This window comes from Anarrhichthys ocellatus, unplaced genomic scaffold, assembly GCF_004355925.1.
Source record: "Anarrhichthys ocellatus isolate YVR2014 unplaced genomic scaffold, GSC_Weel_1.0 scaffold1, whole genome shotgun sequence".
Classification (NCBI taxonomy): Eukaryota; Metazoa; Chordata; class Actinopteri; order Perciformes; family Anarhichadidae; genus Anarrhichthys; species Anarrhichthys ocellatus.
The window spans coordinates 3,740,755-3,767,308 of NW_022280031.1; the positions used below are offsets into that span (position 1 = coordinate 3,740,755).

At 42.3% G+C, this 26,554-nt stretch overlaps 3 protein-coding genes across 4 annotated transcripts in view; all 3 read left to right on the forward strand.

The window, feature by feature from the left end:
- Positions 1-468: 468 nt before the first annotated feature.
- miip (migration and invasion inhibitory protein) lies at positions 469-7,249 on the forward strand. Its single transcript, XM_031847071.1, has 10 exons — positions 469-602; positions 2,954-3,090; positions 3,203-3,405; positions 3,845-3,950; positions 4,044-4,155; positions 4,240-4,319; positions 4,419-4,545; positions 5,112-5,208; positions 5,349-5,468; positions 5,725-7,249. Exons 1-10 carry the CDS (start codon positions 469-471, stop codon positions 5,854-5,856), a joined length of 1,248 nt encoding a protein of 415 aa, XP_031702931.1. The 3' UTR covers positions 5,857-7,249.
- A 1,694-nt stretch (positions 7,250-8,943) lies between these two features.
- tnfrsf1b (tumor necrosis factor receptor superfamily, member 1B) lies at positions 8,944-14,633 on the forward strand. Of its 2 annotated transcripts, none has more exons than XM_031853209.1 (9): positions 8,944-9,231; positions 10,642-10,747; positions 12,244-12,369; positions 12,483-12,641; positions 12,844-12,937; positions 13,017-13,330; positions 13,460-13,546; positions 13,746-13,804; positions 13,904-14,633. In XM_031853209.1, the coding sequence occupies exons 1-9, from the start codon at positions 9,181-9,183 to the stop codon at positions 14,438-14,440; spliced, it is 1,533 nt and encodes a 510-aa protein (XP_031709069.1). In that variant the 5' UTR covers positions 8,944-9,180; the 3' UTR covers positions 14,441-14,633. The 2 variants fall into 2 exon arrangements, with proteins under 2 accessions (XP_031709069.1, XP_031709059.1); XM_031853199.1 differs by having other exon boundaries at positions 9,142-10,332.
- A 2,545-nt stretch (positions 14,634-17,178) lies between these two features.
- The window catches only part of trim62.1 (tripartite motif containing 62, tandem duplicate 1), a 29,393-nt gene continuing 20,017 nt past the window's right edge, over positions 17,179-26,554 (forward strand). Inside the window, exon 1 of the mRNA XM_031847138.1 lies at positions 17,179-17,586. Coding sequence (XP_031702998.1) covers positions 17,179-17,586 — 408 coding nt within the window. The remainder of the gene's footprint in view (positions 17,587-26,554) is intronic.

Sequence of the window (26,554 nt, forward strand, 5' to 3'; positions counted from 1 at the left end):
AATATAAGGCAAACAATACAATATAATTACACTGAACAAGACCGGACACAGAGACACACGACACGTCTCTCTACACAATATATCAAGACAAATGTAAAAATATTCATCGATGTGATTTATTTTTCAATTATTTTTGGCACCTTTTTCCATAACACACCTTTTCATTTCCTCAAAATAATTGATCTTAGGTGAAATTTTGTTGTTTAGTACAAATATGAGTAATTCCACTTTTTTCTTGTGTTTTTGTTGTTGATGTGTCCGCTATCTGTGCCTAATGAACGATGAAGCGTTCTGGCGGCAGGCAGTAATTGCTCGGAGCCCAACAGTGGGGGGTGTCATTAGAGAGACAGGGAGGAGTGTATGACTTCATGACTGCCACAGTTTAATGATAATGGGGTGCAACTCCACACTACTGTGGTCAACTAATCATACTGGACTGGCCTGGACGTCTCTCAATGCAAACGAGCCATGACTGGAATACTAAGCAGCAGCTCGCCCACACAGTTCCACACCATTTGCTCCACGGGGGATCAGGCATACGATTATGGCTGTGACCCTGCACCACCTGCGACACTGTCATTAGTGCCACCACGGATGGACAGGTTTTATGTAACTAAACTAATGTCATCCAGCCACCCAGCAGAGGCTAACTATACGTTCCACTGTCGCCATTTCTACAAGCACAGGTTGTCCTCTACAATGGGGAGAAAATCAACATGTTGATTCACCAACCAACATAAAGCCTATACTGTATAAAGGAAATCAGCGAGAACTTATGTTTGTAATTGGGTGTGCAAAATATTAAAAACACCTCCCAATATAATGTAGTTCAATTCAACCTCCACAACAAACACATAGTGAAACTAGAGACCATCTTGAGATGTGATCACACCAGCTGTGGTCTCAAATTGGGCCAGGGGCCCTTTTCCCACTTCCTCGCCCTCTACTTCCAGCCCCCTCACTTAGACCACACCCATCTTTGAACCTGATCTTCATTTTGAGCTCTACAGATCTGACACAACTGTAAAGTTTCATGGCCGACAAATCTGTCCACAGACATGTAAACACAGAGTACTCAAATCCGCCTCTGTGGTAGTTCCAGCTACAGTAGCCTCACATTTAACCATGACAACGCACACACACACTGATTTACAAGGTGAAAACAAGAGCCACAAGCTGTTACTGCTGGAAACAACATCTCTCTGACGGTGTCAATCAGAACTGAACATTATGATCTTTGTGGGTGAGCTTTTGCATTGCTTTGCATTCGATTTTACTGGTGCACCTCATCATAAAGTGGCCACTGACTGTAAGATTCAGGCTGCACTGACGAAAGTTAAAAAGCCTAAAATTGCCTTCTGATGGTGGATAACAAGTGAATAATATATAGTCTGTCGCTATTGCTGTATATATCTGAGCAAGTATGACTTTAAATACTTATTCTCATAACTCTTTAAAATTTTAAACTCAACTGATCATGTAAACCAGGCTGAGCAGATGTCCACTCATACTTTCATGTTACTCCTGGGCTCATTATTTTTATCCTGGCACCTCTTGCAGGTGTCATTGTAGGAGTTTCCTCTTTGAAACTTCTGGCCTGAAGTTCAGTCCTTCTTTCTACCTAATGATACCTACCTTGAGTTTAAGTCTGAATTACAGTATTTAACTATTTTGCTTCAGTTATTAGTTAGATTTAGTTAGGCTCAGTTTTTGCTGAAATTGTTGAAAAATGCTTTGTGAATTCATTTGACCTGGCATGATAAATAAACAATGTCATTTTGTGCATAGACTCAGCAGCTCTTGTTATTAACAAATGGTGGAATGTAATTGAGTAAGTCGTAATTTACATTTTAACCAAGCTATACTCAAGTACAATATACTTGATCTCGACTCCACTATGTTTCAGACTAAAATATTGTAGCCTACTTTGTATTCAACTGCATTTCCTTAATGGTTGTTTTTAGCTCTGCAGATTCAGATTTTACTACAAAATATCTAATCATCTGATGTAATATGTTCATGTATTCTATGTGATCTGACAACTATACTTAAAATGCAGGACCTTACTTACAGCAGTAAGGGATAAGGGTGTCAATGTAATATATTTTCGATTTTCCAAATCCAATAATAGAACTAAATCCAACATCGACTTAGTCTGTGTCTCTGTCTGTGGCATTCAGTCCCAAGCCCATTGGCTCCTACACAAAATGTAAATCACATTGCCATGTTTAATGGTTGCTGGACAACACTGTGGCACAGAAATATAAACTATATCAGGCTTCAGCCACAATACTTCAATCCAATGTTGGAATTTGAAGGCAATAAGAAAAATATAGATCACCAAACGACTGCTTGAATAGAATATGATTTACAATGTGGTTCTTTAACAGTGCTATTAACTAATCTGTAGTCCTGACCAGCTTCAACTGTGTCCAGTCAGTGTCACTAGTTAAATAAACAGCGCCCTCTGTTGTTCAACATCACGTCCTGTAGCTTAAATCAAATGTGTGTCTGTCCCTTTAAGATAAAACCTTGGACAGTTGCAAAGCATGACGGGTAGAAGGTTCACAGCCAATCACATCGTTGTTGTCAACGCGTTGTTAAGAAGCTGGTGGTGGAGCCCAGTTTAAATCACAAAAGAGTACGAAACATCCGCTTTTTCTTTCCCTCTCAGCTAAATAAATGTGATTTAAACGTGTAATTTAAAAAAAATGTCCTCCGCCGACCGAGTAGACGTTTTACGAGAGCGTAACAGAGATTTATTGAACCGGTTGAAGCAGCAGCGAGAGAAACTGGAGCGGCTCAGCGGCTGCAGTCAGAGCCGCAAGAGGGAGAGAGAGGACGAGGCTGCGGAGAGGAGGGAGAGAGAGGACGAAGCAGAGGAGAGGAGGGAGAGAGAGGACGAAGCAGAGGAGAGGAGGGAGAGAGAGGACAAGACTGAGGAGAGGAGGGAGAGAGAGGACGAAGCAGAGGAGAGGAGGGAGAGAGAGGACAAGGCTGAGGAGAGGAGGGAGCCAGCAGAGATCCTGACCGATGGAGACCGAGGTCCTGCCCGGGCCGCACTCGCCAGACCTACAGTGAGATTTGCGGGTAAATAAAACCACAAAGAGAAGACGGAGGGTTTGCTTATCACGTTACATTTCACCGCAAGCCTGTGTTGTGTATGTGATAAATACATCTGATCCCCCGGTGTCTCCATCAGATACGTGCGAGAGACAAACAGGCGTCCGCAGCTCTATTTCAACACCGTCTTTGACCTCCAAATACAGAAGAGTGACTGCTGAACATACAGCACCATCAGGCCTGTTCAAAGACCGCAACAGACATCCTCTAGTCCACAGCAGGCTGCAGCAAATGGACCCATCCACAACCGAGTCCTGTCTAGTAAATCACAGCAAAGAACAGGTAGGAAAACATATCCTGTACGGTAAGCAGCACTGTTTACTCACCCGCATGTGTGCTGGAAACTCAGTGGACCTGTCTCTGGAAGGGTTTATAGCTAAACCTCTGTCTTGTTTTACACCTTGAAATAAGAATAAAATGGCCATCAGCATGATTCAGTTTATTTAAAGCCAAACAATTGCACTGTGAGTCTAAAAGTCCAATATTATCATTGTTCTATCTCCTATATTTTCCTCATTGACCGTGCTCCGTTCACTCACATGAGCTACAGTAGTCTTTTGTCAGAGCATGGTTAAATAATAATTCTGAGGCTTTTTACTGAAGCTTTTTATGAACCTATGGCCCTGGGGAGTTTGGGAGGAGACACAGGTGGAACAACAAGTAGTGAATTAAGTAGAACATGTTAACTACAATACTCTGCTCCACTTGTTTGTTTTTGTAGAGGCAGGTTCGGAGTCGAGTCACATTTCAGTCTGATGAATGTGAAGAGACATCTGCCTCGGACAGGCATCGTTTGCAGCCACTCCTCGGGTATGACTGGATAGCAGGTACGCCTTTTGGGTCTCTCTGTCTGCCTGGTTCTGTCTTACACACACAGCCGTCTAATAGAGCCCTAACAGGTGATGTTTGTTCCTTCCAAGGAGTCCTGGATGGCGAGGACTCCTTGATAGAGCGCTCTGACGAGTTCTTCAATGACCTGCACACGTTTCGATCGCTCAATAGAGACCAGTGTGTCCACAGCCCACAAGCGGAGTGAGTGCTTCCCCTTTGATTGCCTGGTTTGCCTGTGATTGATGATGGCTTCATTGCATTACTATTAATTTGCTTTCCTGATAGATTTCCTAAGGAGAACCATTCAGCCGTGCCGCTACTCACTGACAGGAGCGGTCCAGAGGCTAACACGGATACTCATCAATGTAAAACGGGTCGTTTATTTGAATAGCCTCGTCTCATTTTTCTTTTTATGATGGCTGACGACGCAATTCTCATCTCTGCTCCCTCATCTTTTTGTTCAGGTACGTTTTCTTACAGGATTAACAGCAGACTGTTTCCTGTCCCACTTCACTCTCAGGAGTGCTGCCCCGTGTGCAAAGAGCACAAATCCTCCAAGCCCCACACTACTGCTGAACCGGCTCTCATCAGGTACTGATCGTGTTCACTGAAACTGCCTTTTCTGAGCCCTTAGGAACAGAAGGGCACTCAACCCCTGAGTGAGGCTGAGATATTTCATACTGTGTTATTTTTCCTTGTTATTTACATCTTGTAATCTGAAACAAGTCCTGTCCCGGGCTTCACTTGTACCTCTGTGAATGTCACGGTCAAATATTGGTACCTATTGATTTCATTTAAACACGTTATAGCAGAATAAAAGGGCTCTGTACCAAGGCTGTGGGGTTCAGTATCCTCGGGGATTCTCAGGAGTCACCCTTCCTCTTTTTGAGGAAGACTAATGTATCAGCTATTGCATAACAATTCAAAAACATAAAACAAAATCATATGAGTGGTGAGTGAGGCAAAATTGTGTGTCTGTGTTCAAAAATGCAGAAACGGGTCGGGTTGGACTTCAAATCTTTCACATTTTTTACCTTCATGTTTTTAAGATACAATCAACAATCAGTTTTAGTCAAGCTACATTAAAACCACCACATTTTACGACTGTAGCAGCATGTCTTTTGTCTCATGAGTTTTCTTTTTGTTTTCTTTGTAAGGGTCAGCATCCCTCGCTCCACCCTCCTGCCACCCTACAAGTACAAAGCTCATCGGCGATGCAGCTTTGACCCTTCTGATAGTTTGGGGTTACCATCGGTGAGTGACGGACCCCACTGAATAACCATTTATGACTTCTTGGCTGTGCCGTTTACCCTCTGAGATCTTCATGTAAACCTGATGTTTAGTTTCACATTTTAAGTGTACTGATCTTCATGCATCTCTCTGGTCCTGTCCAGCACTGTGTCTCAGGCTGGTCGAACACGGGCCAGAGCACGCTGCCGCCGCCCAGCAGCCTCGACCTGCGGACCAGTCTGAATATAAAGAGCTCCACCGGGTCACAGAACGAGGAACTGGAGGTGACACACTGCAGGCCTCGTACTGTATCTCAAACTTAAATATTGTTGACCTTTTTCACAGGAGACATTTTGATATGTTATAGTAGATAACAGTGAACCAGCATACACAATAGTAAGACCCTGGAACTGGCTTATCTACATGTAATGCACTTGTTATTAATGTTTTATAAAACAGTGGAAAAGAAAAAGGTCAATGTTGAATCTTGTGAGGACATACATGGCACAATTCTCATATGGTGGTTTTCATATTTTTCAGGACTTCTGTGCAGCCAAAGTGTCCGGTAAGATCTCCGACCAGATCTCAGATGTGTCCCGGTTGGTTCGTCACAACTTCCAACACTTCTCTTCCAAACGAAAACTAGGAAGCATGTTTCACCCTTTGCACTGACGAGCAATCAAAGGTCTATTTTGAGGTGATAGTCGTGGTTCCTGAGACATTTGACGCCACCCACAATTATTTCCTTTTCTGTGCTCATGTTTTCAGTCTCTGTGTTGTATTTAGTTTGACAATGTTTTATTTCAGTAATATTTTCTTTAATTTCTCTGTTAAATTTTTCTGTTAAAATTAGATTTTCTCCATGAAAGAAACAAACAGTGATCTCAAAAGATAATGCTTTGACATTTGTGCCTAATCTTAAATAGATTCATTTGAAATTTAATGAGTTATAGAATGAAATGCCGCATGTGATTAATTAACAGGCAGCTTAATTACATGGGAATAATTGAGTACACGACAGAGCAGCCTATTTCATGCTTGCAGAAGTTTGCATTTTATTTGTCCTGATCTGAACAAATAATACAAAGTTTGGACAGATTTAGACTTCACATGTGACTGTCGGCAGCCTCGTGGACATAAAGCAAGAGCTCATAGTGTTATGCCACAATGGAGACGGTTTTAGAATCAACTTTGCTTTGTAAATTTCACAACATTGAGGAAGTCATTTTGAATCCTCTCTGTTGCCCTTTACAGCTGTGTGCTTTGGCTCCCAGGTTTATGCATACTTCTGTTTTTAACTTCCTTTGACTCATCCTGACTGTGGGACAGAAAACACTGAGGCTGATGTACAAACTGTACAATGCAATTCACAGGAAACCACAACCATCTACACTTAATGTCAAACACTTAAGCAATGCCAGCGTTGACACTTCAGTGTTTCCAGTTTGAGTCTTGCAGGCTAACATATTTTAAAAAGTTAGACGGTATAAAAAAATGTTCGAGGGCACAAGGAGATGTAATTTTATTGTTATTTGTTTTGTTGTGAAGTTCAACAGGAATATAGTCGTATCTATTTGTTTTGAGTTCCTGGTCAGTGTTGTAGCTGCAATACTTTGATGTTGTAGCACAAACGGCTTGCTCAGAGCCGTGTGCTGTGTTCTGGCAGGCAGATCGTCATCTTAGAACAGAGTCGGCATCATGACATGAGAGCGAAGCTTTCTGTGAGATGAGGCTTTGTGATACTACATTTGAATTTTTACCACAGACAGTTGTGAAGGAAAATGTTGCTTCTGAAACTCATTATGTCATCATCATCATATCTTCAAATACCCATGTGGTATGCATATTCTTATGCTCTGCTCATTTTCATTGGTCAGCTATTAAAAGTTGCAGCTTTTACCGTGAAACTACAACATCCTAGTGAGAGATCAATAAACTATTATCCAACACTGAAGACTCAGCAGTGATCAGATGATAAAATGGGGCTTACGTGGTAATTATCAAAGGGAGATCATCCAGGTGATTTACTGCACTGGTAAATACTCGAGTCTGCAGATAATGGCCATACCAGTTTCTTTTTCACGTTTTAGTTTTACTTCCTTTAAATCATAAATAATAAAGTCATTTTCTCAATGCATGCTCTACTGTCTCAGAATAGAGTTCAATGCATTGTTCTACCTCCAGACAGCCATTGGTTCCCATTTCACACAGTATAGAAATTAACAGGATTTGAAACTTGCTTACATGAGACCAATAACGCATCACTCACTGTGAACAGCATGCCTGCCTTTACTGTCTTCAGTTCAGTATAGCTTTCTTCAGACTGATGTGAAAAATCTGCACCACGCAATACGCATTCAAGGATGTGACTTCAGCAAAAAAAGAATGTTCATATCTGCCTGAAGTAAGTTTCAAGTCTTATATAAAAATCGTAACCATTATGCTGTGCTTTTTGGAATTACTCAGCAGCAGCAGTGTACAGTATACAAGATCAGTAAACCTGAAAGTAGGCCAAAGTAGATAGTAAAAAAATCATAAAAAAGGTTTCATTTCTGCTGGTCACGTTTTATGCTGTAGCAACCAACCCAGTTAAACATTGAAGGTATGACAGTAAAAAAAAAAAAAATCACCTCAAAATTACAAGAGACAATACAGAACAAGATAAGAATGGATAACTGGGCTGCTCCTGTTGCACTTGAGAATGTTAAGAATGTGGGAGGGGGAACTTTATTGTGAAATGTCAACGTCTCACACAGGAACAAAGAGTGAGGCATCGGGGCACTAAACTAGGCAGTCGGTCGGTAGAGTACAATACAGTTAAGCTTTGTGGCTTTGTATGACTTTATTTCCACGTGTCCACAGGGAGTTCAAAGAGTAAAGTTGGAGATGACGTAGGCTTCAGTGCCTTGCTCATTGACACTCCAGTAATGACAAATACTAGCAGTCACGAGAGAGAACTTAACCTGGGCCTCTAGTAATCTCATCTCTAGAAAGATGAGATTTTATTATGTAACGATCAGCTATACATCCTGCCACAGTGTAGAAACCCAACAGCACGGACTAAAACAATTCCTATTACAGTTGATGTTGCACACCAAGCTGGGCTTTGTTGAACTCCACTGCGTCTGAACAAAAAGAGAAAAACAGCAAGTGAGTCCACTTGCTGTTTTGGTAGGGGCTTCATTGTTCACTACCTGTCAGTGCTGCTCATTTCCTACCGATTCACACAAATGACACGAATCACACGGGAGCAGCATCGAAAGTCAACTCATTTTCACATGGTTTCATTTTTCTGCTGCCTTCACACTATTCAAAATAATTTATTAATGATGGGACGAGATGATAAATGTAGGGGGGTTTTGTCTTTTCAATTCCAGTAGTGGGACCAGGTCATTAAAAGGTTTACTGTACACTGTAGGTTTTTCCAGTGATGCAGATCAACAAACGTTACAGAGAGAAACCCTTTGAGTACACAGGTGATCTCCATTTAGTTATGTGATTACTAAAACCAACGGGATGCATGATGTGTGTCCTGTTAAAGGGGGTTATTCATGCAAACAGGTAATTCATTAAAATCCCCTTCTGGAGATTAGTTTACTGTTTTTCGAAAAGTCACATTTAATCTGTTTTGATTCAACTTCCAAGGGGGATGTAAATACTTTTTACAGACTGTGTTTTTCCTCTAATCAGCTGCAGGTAAAAAAAAAAAGAAAAGATAAATGTATTTATTTTATGCTGTGTATATATATACATAATAGACTTCTACTGTCTGTCATGTAGAAGTACAGTATGAGTGTTCTACCTCATCTAAACTCTGTCAAACTCAGTCAATAATCAGTGAATGTAGGCTCGGGCCATTTCCTTCCTCAAAACTCTCGACTGACTTCAAGGAAATTGTTGCTGTGCGCACAGACTGCCGGCCCGCCTTTCTGAAATGATCAGTGCACACGCTGTTGGCTGTATCCTTGACAGGCTACAGTTTGCTTTAAAGAGGCAATGAAGGACATACTTGTACTGCTGGTTCTGCTGAATGCTCAAACTCTTAAGGTAGGTTTTGTGTCTGTAGGTCTGTCGTGCATGTTTGCAGTGTTTATCAGGGACTCTGGACAGGTTGGCTATCAGCCAGCGTCCGCATTCTTCTGCTGACCAGCGTACTGCTTCAACACAAAGTGAATTGTTAGATTAAATTTCACTTGCTTGGATTTATTCAACTAAGTGTGAAGTTAAACAGGCATAGTAATTAAAAAATCAGCTTTTGAAATATGTGTAAAACAATGTTTGCGCCATAAATCTTAAATGTAAATCAATGCATTTGATCTTTTAAAGACGTTTCTAGTCTTACTTACTTTATCACCCGTCATGGAGGGGGGAGGGGGGGAGGAAAACTTCTAATTTCTTTGAAAACATTCCTTTTCTGTATCCATGCCAGTTTTGTCTGCTGTGGGAAAAGGTTACAGTAGAAAGTCTTACTGTGGTGAACCTGTATGAATATTTGGTTTCAATTGCTTGGCATCTGATGCAGTTTCAGACTGAATATCTCATTGTTAGGACACCAGCAGCAGATCTGTCTTCTGTTGCCCGGCATCCTTTTGCATTTCTATGAAGAGGATGAGTTTGTTTAGGCATGCAGCCAGGAGAAAGCGGAAAACAACAGAATGTTCTCTTCGATAAGCTGACAGTAATTAATAACATGGAGCTTCACAGAAGTTTATCTTTGTCATCACATCCCGTGCTACCAGTGGTCACACCACAGAAGAAGTCACAAAGAAGTTTGCCGAGGGCTTCCAGTTTGCCGCCTCTGTTTCCTGTTATACGAGAAATACACTGATTCTGTCAGCATATTCTAACTTCTTCATGTCATTGGAGGGCACTGGGAGACACTTGCAACTCTTATGCACAGGACAGGTGTCTCATCAACTGTGCACTATGTCGTGACTTTTCAGAACACCAGTAATGTAGTAGCAGCTTTATTTGTGATATTTTGGGATGTCTGAAGCTGCATGGATGCATGTGTGCATATTTCAGAGGGCCCCGCAGACAGGAAGAGATACTGTTGAGGTGAAATGCACCTTCTACAAATTCAGAACAATGGCTGCCTGTTTGACCATGCCTGCGGCCCAGGCCGACAGCATTACCAGAAGGGAAAAGGTGGGCGCAGGTGTGGGTGGTCTGTGACTACTTTAAGCTCATTTTTAACTGGTTCTGTTTAACTGTTGTCAAACAATGACTTTATTGTAGATTTTTTTAAATTACTACCAGGAAAAATGTCAGGCTGATACCAAAGTTGGCCATGGGTCATTTCAAAATGACTAGTTACCTGGAAGCTCAAAGCCCCCCCCAGCGGACTTAATGCAGCTTTGTGTCAGAGCATTACAAGAAAAGACTTTAATGTTTTTCGCTCTCCTCATCTGAACACCACTAGATGAGTTGCTCTTATGTGTTGTGTCTTTCCCACAGGTCTGCTCTCAGCCCTATCAGGCAGACTCAAATGGAAAGTGTCTCAACTCAACAACAGAGTACACGTTGGATGATTTAAATATATGCTGCAAGAAATGCCCCCCTGGTAAGTGATGTCCTGTATACACAGCCCGGACTGCAATTTGTAAAGTTTCTAAAAAATACTCAATACTCAACGCTGTACTGAAAGACAAAGCTGCTTCGGTGAAGAACACAAAAGGTTATTTGGTGACACAGGCTGTGAAAACGTGTTAGTAAAAGCCTGGGCGTGGAGGTGTGACATTTTAACACCTACAGTAGCTCAAGACATTCATCACTTTCCTTGTTTCATCCGAAGAGACTACATGAAGCAAGTGTTTTGTGTACATTTGTTTAAAGTAGGGCTAGACCGATAATTGGTCAATCTCACACAGTATCAGTACATGTGTGTAAGTTGATAATTGATGAGAAATTGCACGACATAAGTTACAAAATAGTGTCACTTAAACATACTTTGTCCACCAAAGAAAAGTACATTTTTTAAGTGTCAAATGCCCCATGCAGTGTAGTTTGCTAAGCCCCATCCCTCCTTTGCCTGTCAGATGCTGCTCTCACAACACAGGGTCCTATGATTTCAGACAGAGGAGGACAAAAGCAGCTTATCGTTGATTTTATTGTCTAAAATGACAACTATCATCAGCAGATTTTATCAGCCAAATAGCTGATTAAGCTAATGTTAGCTTCATGACTGGGTTGTCATGTTTTCTTATTATTTGTTAGATGTTTGATATAAATCTATCTAATCGTTTTGATCTAACCTAATGCTGTTTGTTCGTATACTCAAACAGCATGTTTTACTTAAAATGTTAGAGACAGGCCTTTAGGATGAGGACTAACCAATTCGCCACATGTAACACTATCTTGGGTAATGTTGTTGTGATTGCTGGAGTGTAAACTTCAAATCCAATAGAGCAGGACAAAGCTGCTAACATTAGCCTAATAGCCTCCAAGATCAACTATACTGTATAGTGCTAATCGTGAACAGGGCTGTTTTTGTTATAATGTAAAATAACCTGTCACTCCACAAAGAAGTAGGATACAGGTGTAGCTCATGATGCACAAGTGTTTCACCTCGCAGCTTTGCAACGTTGCAGCTCATGAGGAGCAGGAATCGAGACACATTGTCGAATGTATTGTAATTAGTATAGACACGTTCTATGAAGTGTTTTCATTTAATCTGTTCTCGCCACACCATCTCAATCTTCTTATAAAGATTTGGGCTATAAAAACTGGTCATTATTAAAAAATAGTAATCAGTTACCTCCCACGACATAAACTGCATGTAAGTATTCTGTGTCTGTATCACCATTTCATTTTGGACTGTGATTAACAACACTATTTTAGGCGTGAATATGTGATGTGTTTTAATCAAACCAACATCAACGGCATGGTACTGTGATGCACAGTGAAAATGTATGAGGAATAATATGAAATGTATCTTTTAATCTTCACACTTTTTGTCTATTGGTGGAAATTTTGGAGTTACAATGCTTGCGTGCTGTTATAAAAGGCATTTAAAGACAACTAACAAGAGGGTTTTCATTCATATATATGTTCTAACAGGACATCGGCAGATACAAGAATGCTCTAAAACTACTGAGACGGTGTGTGGACAATGCCCAACAGGCCTGTACTTGGACAGCTGGAACTACGCTGACAACTGCTTCTCCTGTCCCAAGTGCAAAGACGGTCAGGAGCTGCACTGTTAAGAATGCAATTTTAAAAAATACTTATTGTTTTGCTTTATGTTTTAACACATAATTGTTCCTGTAAGTAAAACATTATTTTCTACATACAACCAGCCAAAGGTCTGCAGGAAGTTCAGAGCTGCTCCTCTACTGCAAGGTCAAGATGTGTGTGCCAACCTGGGATGTATTGCATCATGGACTTTGATGACCCGTTCTGTTCAGCGTGTGGACGTTACAGGAAATGCAAACTCGGTTATGGAGTGTCTGTGCCAGGTACAGCAACTGCTATTTTTCAATTGTTTGTGTGTTTACCATAAAATACATATATATATATATATTTTAATTTAGATATTAACGCATTGATATTCAATTACATTTATTGCAAAATTACAAATGTCAAGAACATGTTTACAGTTTGAAATGTTTTTACAGTGAAATGTTAGTAAATGGCAACATGTTTGGGTGTTGTTCTCAGGGACAGTCAACGCTGATGTGAGGTGTGAACGGTGCCCCAGTGGGAAGTTCTCTGACACAGTCTCTTCCACAGACCGCTGTCTGCCCCACACTGAGTGAGTGAAGCATAAAGTCACATCTGTACGCAGCTGTTTGAAGCTCAGATCTTTGATCTCTCGCTCTGTTTCTCCCCAGCTGTCATGGGGGGGTCGTTGTCAAAAATGGCAACACTACCTCGGACACCGTGTGTGAACCTGAGGCGTATATGTCCAACACGTTGCCTCAAACCTCAACACAAGGGCCTCCCACTGAGCTTGTGTTCACGACTACAATCACGATGAGCACAGCGAGGACCACAGTGAGGAGCACAGTCTCAGCAACCTCAGACTCCAACACTCTGCGTCGACCGACAGACACCACACTGTCTGTTAGCCCGTCTTTTACAGAGACGGTGTTCAACTCTTCGACAAAACCCCCGCCACCAGGCACAATGCCCGACAGTACACTGGGTACGGTAACTGATTCTGTGTTTCTCAGCCATCGTTTCTCAGTCATCGTGAGAAAACTATGAGGTCTAATCAATGTGTCATCTCTCTCCTTCTGCCTCCCTGTTTTGTTTCTGTTTACCTCTTTCTTAGCTGCAGTCATTGCCGGTGTCATTGGGTTTTTACTCTTTGTCATCGTTATCATCCTGCTGTGCCTTTGTAAACCAGTCTGGAAGAAAGGTAACTGCATCCTGTAAAAAAAGAGTCAATTAATCGTGTTCTTGTTTTGTGGGAAAGCTATGATTTATATCTACATTATTTTGATCTTCAACTTGAATGATAATGACCTATATTTGTCAACATCTTCATCAGGAAACCTCATCGTTTGTTTCAAATTTTCACTACCTTACTAATGGTTCACATTGCTTTTTTTGCACAGATGAAGAAGGATTTAATCCTCAACTAGACGCAAATGCAAATTGTGAGAGTGGTGATAAAGTGAGTCTTCCGCATTTTTCTTTTTCTTGACAACCTTTAAATATAGTTGTATCTGTAAAGAATACTGAGAATCAACCTCTTTCTGTCTTTCTACTGCAGATCAATCAGGGTTATTTTAGGCAAACCCAGCTGAATTATATCACAGTACCCTCACCAGAACAACAGTGTCTGCTGCAGAGAGGGGAAGCCTGCAGTGACCACAGTCAGTGCAGTAACAACACTGAAACTTTGACCCGAACAGACGGTTCTAGCAGCCAGGAGTCCATCGGCCCTTTGCAATCCACCATGGCTCTTCACAATCCACACTCTGCCCTGTCGGAGCCCATGACTTTACTTTCCAATACAGAGACTGTACCCCCGCAGCCCAGCATCCTTACACAGTCCTCCTCTCAGCCCACCAGCCCACAGGTCATCAGCCCCGTGACCACCAGCCCCCACGTCAACGTCAACATCACTTTCCACATTGAAAACAGGTCTTGTGGGACACCGTCTGTCACGCCCACAGACTCGATACAAGTTGACTCTAAACTCCCCTTTGGAGAGGAAGAGGAGTCATTTAGCATCCCGCATCAAGAAGCCGGCAAACAATCACTGATGTCAGTGCAGGAGAGTGAAAGCTGCAGTGCACCTGCGTGAAAGACTGATACATCAATTTGTTTGTGATAGAACATTGAAAACATCTGACTGGAAACAAGTTGCATTTCATAGCAAGTTTCTTATTATGAGGACAACCAGACTAGCTTAAACCTTCTATTTCCATATCAAACCCATGAACTGTCACTGTGTGTTTATATATGTATATACAGTAAATAAAGATGTAAATATTGTCTTTCCTTGAGTGATGTCGTGAAAATACAAGTAGTAGTAAATTAAAAGGGATATAAATTATGATCTGCAGTCTCCAGTCATCATAAGGTAACTAACATATCTTTACAAGAGAGTAAAATGTAATCCCGACCTCCAACCTTTCCCATATAACAATATTTAGATCTTTTGTAAAAGTTAATGAGTATGTGTAAAGAATACTCGAACACAGGTCCTGCAGTCATAATCTTACTTATAAAGACATAATAAATTAAGTGAATTAAATGTACTTCACAAGTAAGAAATACTCATTAGACAGCTGAAAGGCTGTCTGTTTTGAGTTATGACTGTATTATAACACAACTATACTGATGCATCACTGTGGAAGCAACATTTTCATGTTGTAGCTTGTCATTGTGGAGCCAATTCTAACTGCCTTATGTATACTTGTGGCTAATTTTATTATAAGAATGCATTATACTTTATTTTAGTTCATACAATATTTTGTACCCAACATAATAATAGGCAAAGCAAATACATCTTTACAAAATTGTAGTGGAGTTAATTGTACAATATTGCAATTTGAAATGTAGTGGCGTCTTAATATAAAGTATAAGGTTTTGGGACTCACAATAGCTGGGCAAAGATTAAAAGATTTTACAACACATACTAACGTGATTCTCTCAAACCTCTCATGAAGGAGCCTCCACCTGTACTGGAACAATAAGGTGTTTTCTCCTGACACCTGCTGGTTGAAGGTTGACACTGCAGCCTGTGGAAGCCGGCTCATAAAACGCGTTTCAGTCAACAGTGACAGTACATTTTTATAGCAACTTCTACACACTTATTTTATTTGTTTAAAAGCCAAACAGCTTCTTATACAAATCCAGTAACAGTTCGTGTATTTTAGCGTGTTTATTTGTTGTAATCATGGTAGCTAAGCAGCGATGCTAAGCGCGAGGTGAGGAAGTCTGAGCCACTCCATTAATGGAGGGAGTTAAACTTTATGTTGTCATTTATTAAGCCTCGTATCCCTTAATCAAATCACTCATGATCCTAAATTTAACACAAATCTAGTTCTATTCCTTTTGACTTTCCCTCTTGTAAGGTATTTATCGATGAACAGCTGTAATCCTTTAAATATTACGTTTGATAACACCCCCATCGATCGATACAGTTGGTTGCGTCTGTTGCCGCTGTGAGCTGCTCTCCTTCCTGAAAGACACTCGCATTGGAGCCGCCGATGTTGCTGGAAAGAAGTCGGTGAGTTGAGTCTTTCTTCATTCCTATTAATTTCTTCGCTTATGTATTGACACATGTAGATACCTTCACCCCTCACCTGTTCACCCCCTTTTTAATATGTAGCTTATTAAATTAGTTTGGCCCCATTTCGTGTCTCTGTCCCCTCACATCCTCCCGGTGTAGTGTCGTGGTCCTGGTCGGGTATGTTTACAAAATCCAGCTTGCAAGCAAATGTAGAGCAAGCCAATTAAAATAGCCTGTATGCAAAGTTACAACACAAGTGTTGTCTCGACAGTTTGTTGTAGATGGTAAGAAGTAAAAAAAAAAAAAAAAAAAAGAAGCTCAGTCCGGGCGGTTGGATATCTCCTAATAATGGGAATTTAAAAGGAAGCTTGTTAACAACGGGGTGGGAGGAAGACAGCAGCGGAAATAACACCGCTGCAGGTGTTTCCCTGTTTCCTTGTTGGCTGGTGGAGACAGTTCCTCCACAATGAGAGTGGGAAAGGATGTAGCCAGGTGGAGAAGTATTTAGATAAAAGTATCAACATATTCAGGTGTTTCCTCAAGTAAGGAGGGAGCTAACAAAGTGAAGACTAGATTACATCTGCTCTCTTGAGAAAGCTAAATGGAATTACGTTACAATTTAGTTGTTTTTGGTAAGAAAGTAAGAGGTTAAAAGAGCAACCTGGTACTTCTGATATTAGCTTGTGCACTTGACACTTATTTTAAGTAAAAGTGCTTCCAAACAGGGCGACAACTCTTTTGATTATCCATTAATCTGCTGATTGTTTTCTCAAGCCATGAATCGTTTGGTCTGGAAAATGTCAGAAAGTTGAAAAATCTAATTTTCCCAGAGCTCAAGGGACATCTTCCATCTAGTTGTTTTGTTCGTCCAACAGTCAAAAACGGTCCAAAAGATGTTGAATTATAAAAAAAGCTGTGAAAACTAGCAAATATTAACATTTGAGAAGGTGTAACCTGTGAATTTGTTGGCATTTTTGCTTAAAAAGTGCCAGCCAGCTATGACAGCCCACTGGAATCCCTTAGAGAGACGTTCGATGTTTCACTGGCTCTCATTGAAGTGTGTTTCGTTAATGTGTAACCAAGAGAATCTGCCCTGTTAATCATTTGTTTGTTGTAAATACATCATTTGAGATTAATGGCCCCTTATTGTTTTTGTTTGCCATATTTCAACAGACAGAATAAAGGTTTCTGAAGATCTCGGCATCATCACATGGCAGTGAACCACTCACCTGCAGATTAAACCAAAGTACACTCAGCCCCGGAGCATTGCCCCTGTCGATGCCGATCGGTCTCCGTCTTTGCAAATGGCTTGCTGCTTGAAGGACGAGCTCCTCTGTTCCATCTGCCTCAGCATCTACCAGGACCCCGTCAGCTTTGGGTGCGAGCACTACTTCTGCAGAAGCTGCATCACCGAGCACTGGAGCAGGCAGGAGCTTCACGGAGTGCGGGACTGTCCCGAGTGCCGGAGGACCTTCACCGATCCCCTGCTCTCACCGAGTCTCAAGTTGTCCAACATTGTGGAGCGCTACTCGGCCTTCCCGCTGGACGCCATCCTCAACGCTCAGCGGAGCTCCTACCCCTGCAAGGACCACGAGAAGGTCAAGCTCTTCTGCCTCACCGACAAAAGCCTGGTGTGCTTCTTCTGCGACGAGCCGGCGCTGCACGAGCAGCACCAAGTGACGACTATCGACGAGGCCTACGAGGAGATACAGGTCAGTTGTGGCGCTCGCACTCTTTGACAGCTCATTAGCGAGGCAGAGGATGGCATTTTCTTAGAACCCATCAGCACTCTGCGCCACATTCAGGCAGTTGCACTCGTTCGCCCCGCAGGAGCTGCCCAGACAGTTCATTCTCAATCCTCTCCTGCCACAGAGCAGCTTCACTGAAGCCGTTTAGGGATTTTGTGCTTTGCCCAGGAGTAGTTTGGGTCCAATAGGTGCTCGGGAGTGAAACGTATCTCATTTACTTTTCCCTTGCCGATGCCCACATTACCTGGCACATCGGTGAGTTCAGTTGGGTTTCATTCCGTCTCTGAAATAAAGTGAATAAATGTAAAACCTGATCATTTAAATCCCGGTTTAAATAAATTTCACACATTGAACAACAAAAAATGCAACACTGATGATGTGGATGCACTGCACTTGATAGTATTGTCATATTGTTCTGAGTGTTTCCAATGTGTACATTGGAAGTATTGTGGTATGTCTCAGTGAAGGGATTTTGACATGTGAGTGCACCGACAGATGTAACGTGTAAAACTGATCCCATGAAGTTCAGATCAGTAATATTTCTCTTGACAGTGACTTTGTAGATGTGAGCTCACTTATGAAGCTTATGTTAACATGTCGTATGTGTTGACACCGAGTCATATTTTCCACATTAACAGGAGCAGCTCAGCGTTCGCTTTCCTCTCTGTGTTTGGGATAATTCCATTCCCACAGAGCCAAAATCCAATAACTGTGAAACAAAGCTCCTAATCCTGTTCCTTCTCTGCTCCAGTATGCAAAGCAACACATTCCAGTCTTGTTTAAAGGTCTCTCTCATTCCTTCAGTCCGCTGTTACCCATGTAGATATTGAGATTTGCTCCATTTAATGTAATCGTTCACCTTGCTGTCTTCTTGGCAGATAGCAAGGTGAACGTTATGATAAGAAACAGACCAAAGTGTGGATTGTTGACACTCAGCTATGCAGTTTTGAAGGGATTACACTCTCCTGTTGCAGCGACACTCATTGGATGTCACCCTAACATAATCTCTGCTTTAGTTTCACAGTTTTGATGATTCATAACATTGAGTTTAATGCTACACGATCGTCTTCGCCACAAGCCTACATTTTTTAAAATGCCACAGACGTTGTAACTTTGAGTGTTGCTTTAGAAGTCCTCCCTTGCTGCAGAGAGACTGTATCAATGAGATTGACTATTCATTACACTCACACTTTCAGGAGGGTGTAAGAGGTATCTTTGACACCCGGCAAGCTCAATGCGCTCTCACTGCTGTGAATCCGTAAGCACAGGATCATGTGGAGACTGCAGCTGAACCATAAACTCAATCTGATGCAGAGTAGCGAGACAGAATTAATGGACGTTTTGTCATTTATTGAATGGCCAAAAGATTTTTCAGAGATGTCTACGGTCTGGTGTTGGCCGGATTGACAGCCGTTGGAAAAACCGACAAAGCCAATCAGGGTTTTGTAAACTGGATGAAGAATCAGGTCCTTGTCTTTCTTTGCCGGAGCCGGAGAAATAGCAATGTGAAGTGTAGCTAACACGTGTTACTGCAGCTTTCACGTTGACTGAAGTTTAATACTTTTCTTGGTTATTATCTAAACTACTGATTACACTGGATTTACTTCTTTACCAGCTACAGTAGCGGTATCTTTTTACACTATGAATATATGACCCATCACACACACCCTTACTTCCTCTGTACTGCTCTTGTGTATTTGTATATTATCGCATAGTGTTTCTAATCATTTACACTTGCTAGCTTTTTTTGTTATCTTCTTTAGCTATCTGATCTTATTTTTCTGTGATTTTTGTTGTCATATTTCTTTACTCTGCTGTTCTGACTCCTGCGTCTAAACAAATGGCACAATGAATAAAGCCTGAATCTGTTCAGGCGTCATAAAAAGATAAATGATAATCGGCACATAACTGAGTGAAACAAAATGTCAATTCAGTCTTAATTAGGAGGATTAATATCAATTGCTTTTAAATATTATTAGTTTTTAGGATTGTTTTCTTGATTACAACCTGTTAACTCAATTGAGGTATTTGTGAGGAGAGAATTAAAACAAAAGACGAGTTAAATAAGTAGAATACATGTAAAGTTAGAGAGACTGTTGGTGGGTAGTATAGAGCTACAGCGGTGCCCTCCTGTGTTCTGCATTGAATGTAATTGCCAGCGCTGTGAACATCAATGCTCTCCTCCTTGATTTCCAATCAGGCTCTGCACTGGAAGCCTGAGAAAGGTCAAAACCGTGTAATCTTGGAGCAGAAGTAATTAGGCCCAGCACAAGATGCTTCTCTTTTCTTGGACACCAGCTTGTCCCTCTGCTTGGAGCTCTTTTCAAGGCAGCGTTCTGGCATTCTGTATTCTGGCAGGAGCTTTGGAGGCTTCCCAGATCTACAATACTGAAAGAGAGTATGAGCACACAGAGGCCCCGTCGGAAACAACCCCGTCCCACGACGAGCTTGGCACGCTCTCCTTTTGAGATCTACAAGTGGGGTGGTTTGTTACGCAATGTCTCGTCATTTCACTAGGCGAACGCAAACATCAGAACAAGGAGCCCATATAATCATTACTTCTTACTTACAAGTTTACTTATCCTTTCTTTTTCCCTCCCGGAGCCGACAGGAGCCGTGTGTCAGATGGAAACAAATGTGTGAGAGCTGCGCCTGCGGGGCGCAAACTTCCCTTTTAGCGTCAGGCTCGACAATGCTTAACTAAAGTGCCAAAACAACATGGCGAGGATGTGTTAAAGTGCAGCAGCAATCAGCCCCAGAGTTTTGACTATCTGGGCCAGAGGGGCGCATGCCGTGCCAGCATGGTGACCTCCTTTAAAATGAATCTCAAGAGTTTTTGTTGGGTGTAAAGGTTTTGGTAGGGCGAGAGCCAAAGCTTGTTTTTGTTAAACACTTTGGCGCATGGCATTCGGGATTGGCGAGAGTTGTCTCTAATTCTACGATGCTTACTCCTCTGCCTCCGTTAGCGTGATATAACTCATCATTTGCGTGGCTCTGCACAGCTGTGACTCGCTCACAAAGACGGGGACGAGAACTTGTGCGGTCTGCTTTCAATTTGCCAGATACTCTGTAAAGAGTCATGATTTTGTTCTGTGGGGAAAACCCACCAAACAAACCCTGATGTCTGAGTAATAATTGTTCACCGTTGCTGTCCATTTCCCCAGCAGTGTTTGCTCTTAAGTTACGTCATCCTCTCTCTACGTCATCCGCTAGATCAGCGGGATGACACACACATCGCCTTGTTGTTTGTAACCCATCTCTCTTCAGATATCAGAACACTGATCATTAGTGTGTTTCACGATTAGTCACTAGGATAACAAAATCACATTTCAACATCCACAGTACGCAAACATGAACTAAGCCCTAGGATGGGCCACCATGATGAAACACCGAATCATAACGTAGTCTGTCGTGATCCAGAACTGCCGCGTGTCGGCCCCGATTGTTTCAATTTCTTTTGGTGCTAAATGTCATCGCTGTCGATACGTCATCTCACGTGTGTTTATCATTCATGGCTTATATTTTACATAAGCTGTAATTCACTTTCACAACACATTTCAGCACCAAAGCCTTTTGATTTGATTCACTCAAACGGACCAGATTCCCAAAAGGTTTTAGATGTACGCACTCCTGTTACGTCATGGCACCACTGCTGTCGACTGCGTGTCCACAGTGTGTTCGGCTGGCCGGTGTCCACTGACGAGGCCGGGCCTGTAATCTTCTTAGCCTGGCGTGTCGCTCTGCTGACCTCCGGCCCCGAGTCTTGTTGCTGAGTTGAGAGCTTTACCTCCTGCTGATTTTGCATCCTTTTCCTCCTGTAAACACTCCTGCGGGCCAAATCTGTACCGCACAAACACACCCAGCGCACGGCCGTTGCAGGTTGACACACGCACATCTGGCAAACAGTCACCCGACACATAACTGCTCGCTTGCTCGATGTTTCTTAACATATAGACATTAAAGGTGGGTTGGAGGAGGATTTGTCATTCGCGTCAGGGAGCGTAGGTTTCACAGGGAACTAATGCATTCTGATTAGGGGTTTTATTCCAGCAGTCATATTGGAACGGCATTAAACACCATTTAAACATTATGTTCAGGAGCAGAAAGCACTCTAAATGCAAAATCTCAATTAACAATAAAATCAAATCTTCTTGAACTGAAACATTAAACTGAGCCACAATCAGCCCTCTCAATCTCCAGATTCTTAAGCAGTCTCATCATTTTAATCCTCTGTTGTTTTGTTGTGCGGTTATTTTTATGCCGTCTGTCTTACTTTGAACTTATTGAATGAGGTTAGAACCAGAGAGCCAGACTTCTTATCTACAGAGCCGCATCTCTTACCCAGTACAGTACGTGCTCTGTGCTCTGGGAGATAATGTCCTTTTTTTCTTTTAGGCTGCATGCTTAATGGTGATGAGATTACATCCCTCCCTCAGTCGTGCTACACTTGGAGCGCTGGCGCCATCTTAAATAGAGGTTGGCTGGACGCTGTAACCTTGATTGAAGCTGGACGAAGCTGCGCACTTATTATCGCACCCACTGTGACCTAAAGTTGGCAGTCAACTGCTGCGGAGGACAAAGTGGAAGCCACAGCAGCCGCCGTGCCTTAATTGTGATGATGGAGGCTGTCAGCGGGCCGTATGCGACCGCAGTACAGCAGAGCTAGACGGACCCATCCAGCTGTCTGCTTGCCCTCGGACGTGTTTCCGCTCTACTTGACAGCGATGTAAGACCAGATAAGAAAGGAAGTAAGACTGCAACCCCTGGTTATACATGCATATTTGGGGGGGGCTTAACTTTGTTCCACAGAGTATAGATGGTATAGCAGCTGTGCAGTAATGCTGGTCTCAAGCCCACGCAGCTGAAGAAGAATTAAATGATTAGTGGTGTTGAGTCGCCCACACAGACCTGTCACTCAAAGTGTCCAGATGCACCTGTGTGCTGTCCTCTATTAACGGCGTTCTCACACCTACTTCTTCCCTCCCTGTCAGACAACAAACAGGGGGGGTTAATCATGAAAACGTATTGTATTGTTCTCGCCTGCCTCGCTGTATCGCAGGGGTTGGTGTTTGGAGAAAGGAAGAACGAGCATCCTTTTGAAGAGTTCCTCTGGTGGGTTTTAAAAACATGGCTGTCTTTCACTCTCTGACTGTCACAGCCCAGCCGAGAGCTCTCTCTCTCCGAGCCTGCCATCACCACGCATGGCCGTGCTGCTGCAGTAATGAGTCAGGCAATTTCAAGGGCACCCACGGCTGCCATCTCCCCTGTGGCTCGCCTCAGACTGCTCTCCTTTCTCTCTAGCAGCTCCATTTCGCTTTCTTTCTCTTTTGTTTCTCTCTCTCTCCTGTGTGCCGTCTTCTCTCTCGGTAATCTTCTTGTTTCGAAGGTATGTGCTTTAGTAAAAGCCAATGGTCTTGTTTGGTCACCAATCCTTTTGGGAAAGCTATTTCCCAGTCACCGCCACCCTCCCACCCCCAACTAAACAGATTTGTCCAGCTTGGCGGTCAGTCAGGGTGGTGTGGCAGAGAGAGAGACTGCGTTCATGCGGAAATGGAGCCATGAGGGGAAAAGACAGAACAGTTATGTTTCCATCAGAGGAGTGCTGGCATATTGTCCTCGTCCAGAGAGAGGCAGTGGCTTGTTTTGCACTTACTACTGATTCCACTGATGATGCTCGAGGCAGAACGGAGCGGATCTGCATGTTTACTTCAGCCCGTGCTGTTGTCTGATCAGCAGATAAACGGCTGCATTGGTTGGAGAAAGTCGAGCCACACACTCGTGACATTTTGTCTTGTTTACATGATCACGCTGGCTTTAGTTAAGCGAGTCAGATGCCGATACATCTGTTGTGCATTACAAATGTTTATGTCTGCTTTCCGCACAGAGGAGTCAGTTTTTGCAGTTTGACATGTAGTAGTTTTGATAGGGGGCAGGAAACGGGCCCATTAAAGATGTTCTACAGCCGCGTACTGTAAAGAGAATACAGCTCCGTTTTCTAGTAATTTAAGGTTAAGATGATCGTAAAAGCTTAACAGCTGTTTCTCAAAAGCATATAAACTAATGATACTCTTAGACTAACCAGTAAGTCCACACCTGCCTGTAGATAGCTAACGGCGTCTTAAGAAGCTCTTGAAGCTTTTTTAATCATAACCACTTATTCTCTCCAACAAGTTTGAAGTAAAATTAGTGCTAATAATGAAATAGATTTTGATTTGTGCCAGTTCTTGTTGCCATCTTTCTTTTCCATCTAATACATTTATCTTTCGCCGCAATACCACTTTCCAGATTTTATGTTTTTAGTCTCCATATCTTCTCTCTTATTTAAAAGGGTAAAAGTCACATAAGAGTCAAATAGCCGAAAGGCATTCGTTTTAGAAATTCACTTGCACAACCTCAAAAATAGCAACACCTGAAGAGGCGTGTGTTCTGCAGAAGTGTCTTACGATTTCTGTTGAAATACACAAGCTCCCACATGTGATTCTTTCCGTGATTCATTGTGAATCAATGCATTGTACCGGTTGTATGATGTCATTAGTGGAACATGTACGTGTCTGCCAGTTGAACCTGTCGGTCACAGCGGTGCTGAGGGTGTCGTAACTGGTCTGGCAGGCCGGAGAGGAAGGATCCACGGTGGAGAGATGTAATGGTCATCGCACTGGATGAAAGGGGAAGTGCTGTCCTTAAAGTGAGGCTTAATGCTGAGCTCGGGCCTCCCTAAAGGGAGGCAGATCAGCAGGGAGAGCTGCCTGCACACCAGTGACAACGCTATAAAGATTTCATTAAAGGAAAAAGACCAGAGAAAGATGTTACTTTCTCTCTCTCAGAGGTAGAATAGCCTTTTAAAAAGTGGTGAATATGAAATGAGAGTCTGAGGAAGATTGCTTTTGTACCGAGACAATTTCAGATTTTAGTAAATGTTAAAAATCCACATGAGTGGTCGCATTATTAAGGGTTCTCTGCTTTATAGTTTCGTCTCTTGTCAGTTTGATATCCTGGTGGATGTGAACTGCTGTACCCAGCCATGAGGCTATGAGCCCTGCGTTGCTTGATTAGCTGGGGAATTAAGACGGATTACAGCCATTGTTCTCTGGGGGTTGGGCAGGGCCGGACCGGGGCTGTAATCTCCTGTAATTCCCTGCGTCCGTGATTTGCTGCTGATGATTTAATTAGAGCTGCTGCTGATAGGAGTCCTCCTTTACAGCTCCCAATGGGCCAGACTCAGGTCTGACCCGCTCTCTGAGATAACAGGTCGCTGGAAGGGGGGGGAAGGAGCCTGAAGATGTTTACCTGTTAAATACCTCTTTTGTCTAAATGAGAGGGACCGGAGATGATCGATAGTCACGCTCAATCTCAGTCTAGTTTTAGCTTTGGGATTAGAGAAATGGTGTCAAATTACCCAACATGTCTTTGCGAAACATATTCAGTTTTTGTGATTGTGTATGGAAGGGGAGAACGCACCGTTGAAAGTGAATAAAGGTTTTGCATGACTGCCCTGGTTTGGCCTGCGCAGTGATTGATATCCCCATTAGACGTTTTAAACACCAGAACTCCTAAATTGCCTGTTGATGTGATGTATGGCCAGTTGAAGTCTCTCTGGCCAGGTAATCTTCGAGCTTGTTTATTTCCCACAATGCATTCATAAAAGGTCAGGCTAATCAGTGGGGAGCAGCCAGCTGTGTTGTGTGTCCTCGCCCTGGTTCCTCCACTCGTCATCATCGCTCCACAGTCTGCACATTAATGGTGGTTTCCTGCTCCAGCAGCTGCTCACAGTTTAAGCGTTTAGCAGAAGCTCTTATCGCCGTGACTTACAATAACTGCAGCTGTAAAACAAGTGAGCATTCATCAAGCGTCAAAATAGTGAACTGTCAGAATGTTTAGAGAGGGCTGTGAGAAGCGTTCCAGCTTGAATCAGGAAAAAGTCAGAACATCCGTCTCATCGGCACTCTCATATATTGAAGTGACAGAGGAATACAAGGCATGCCTCGGTGGTGGTTAAAAAATATATAAAAGGCAGAGCTGTTTGGTTTATTTGCTTGATTGAAAGTCCTTTTCTCTTTTGGCTCTCCGTCCACGCTAAGTTGATGTTTTTGAGACCTGAAAGTGTAGCTTTTTGAAAACTGCATCCAGACTGATTGAATCTGAAAACATTAAGCATTTTAATGTATAAAAGAAAACTGAGCTTTTGAAATGATGTAATCCTGATTGGGGGCTTTGTGGCACTAAAGTTTGGAAGACGATGTTAAGAAAATGTCGATATGCAAGCACAGCTTTAGGGTTTGCTGACCAAAACAGGACGTGAAAGAAAACATTTATCTGCTTTCTTTTGTGTTGTTGTTTAATGTGAAAAACTACTGTGACACGCCAGTGTGGACAAATGTTGATTTCACGTTAAAATTAGCCATGATGTGTGGTGAAAGTTGAGCATTCATTTCCTCAAGAGGCTGTATTAGCTTCTGTTCCACTATCTTATATGGAATATCTGTCTTTCTGAAAAGCTAAAAACAAACAACTTTCTGTCCATATTTTAAGCTGAATTGGTGTCTACTGCTGTGCTCTGCGTTAGATTTAAGTCGTGCCATTTTAACAAAGATGAAATGACAAAGCCTTCAACAACTACAGCTCCCATGTGTCATCTTGGTTGAAGTGACTAACTGCTCAATTCTTCCTGTTCAGCACAGCAGTAGATGTACAGTACGTTCAGCTGGGAGCCCAGTAAAAACAATCCACAGTAGAAAATTCAATTGTCTGGCTGAAGCAAGTGAAACAGAAACTAGCTTTAAAAAGGTGAATTACATCGTCTCTCTATACTGTGGTAGTATTGATTATTAATGTACTCGGTATTCTTTATTTTCTGTATTTTGTATGCACAGCACACAATACTTTGCTGTGTGTGTATATATGTGTGTGTGTGTGTGTGTGTATGTATGTATAT

Coding starts and splice junctions, on each gene's coding strand:
- tnfrsf1b (XM_031853199.1), top strand. CDS start 10,171: ATGTCTGAAGCTGCATGGATGCATGTGTGCATATTTCAGAGGGCCCCG. Junction 12,938..13,016: donor CGCTGTCTGCCCCACACTGA/GTGAGTGAAGCA, acceptor GTTTCTCCCCAG/CTGTCATGGGGGGGTCGTTG. Junction 13,805..13,903: donor ATTGTGAGAGTGGTGATAAA/GTGAGTCTTCCG, acceptor TTTCTACTGCAG/ATCAATCAGGGTTATTTTAG.
- miip (XM_031847071.1), top strand. CDS start 469: ATGACTGGAATACTAAGCAGCAGCTCGCCCACACAGTTCCACACCATT. Junction 4,320..4,418: donor TAACACGGATACTCATCAAT/GTAAAACGGGTC, acceptor CTTTTTGTTCAG/GTACGTTTTCTTACAGGATT. Junction 4,546..5,111: donor GCTGAACCGGCTCTCATCAG/GTACTGATCGTG, acceptor TTTCTTTGTAAG/GGTCAGCATCCCTCGCTCCA.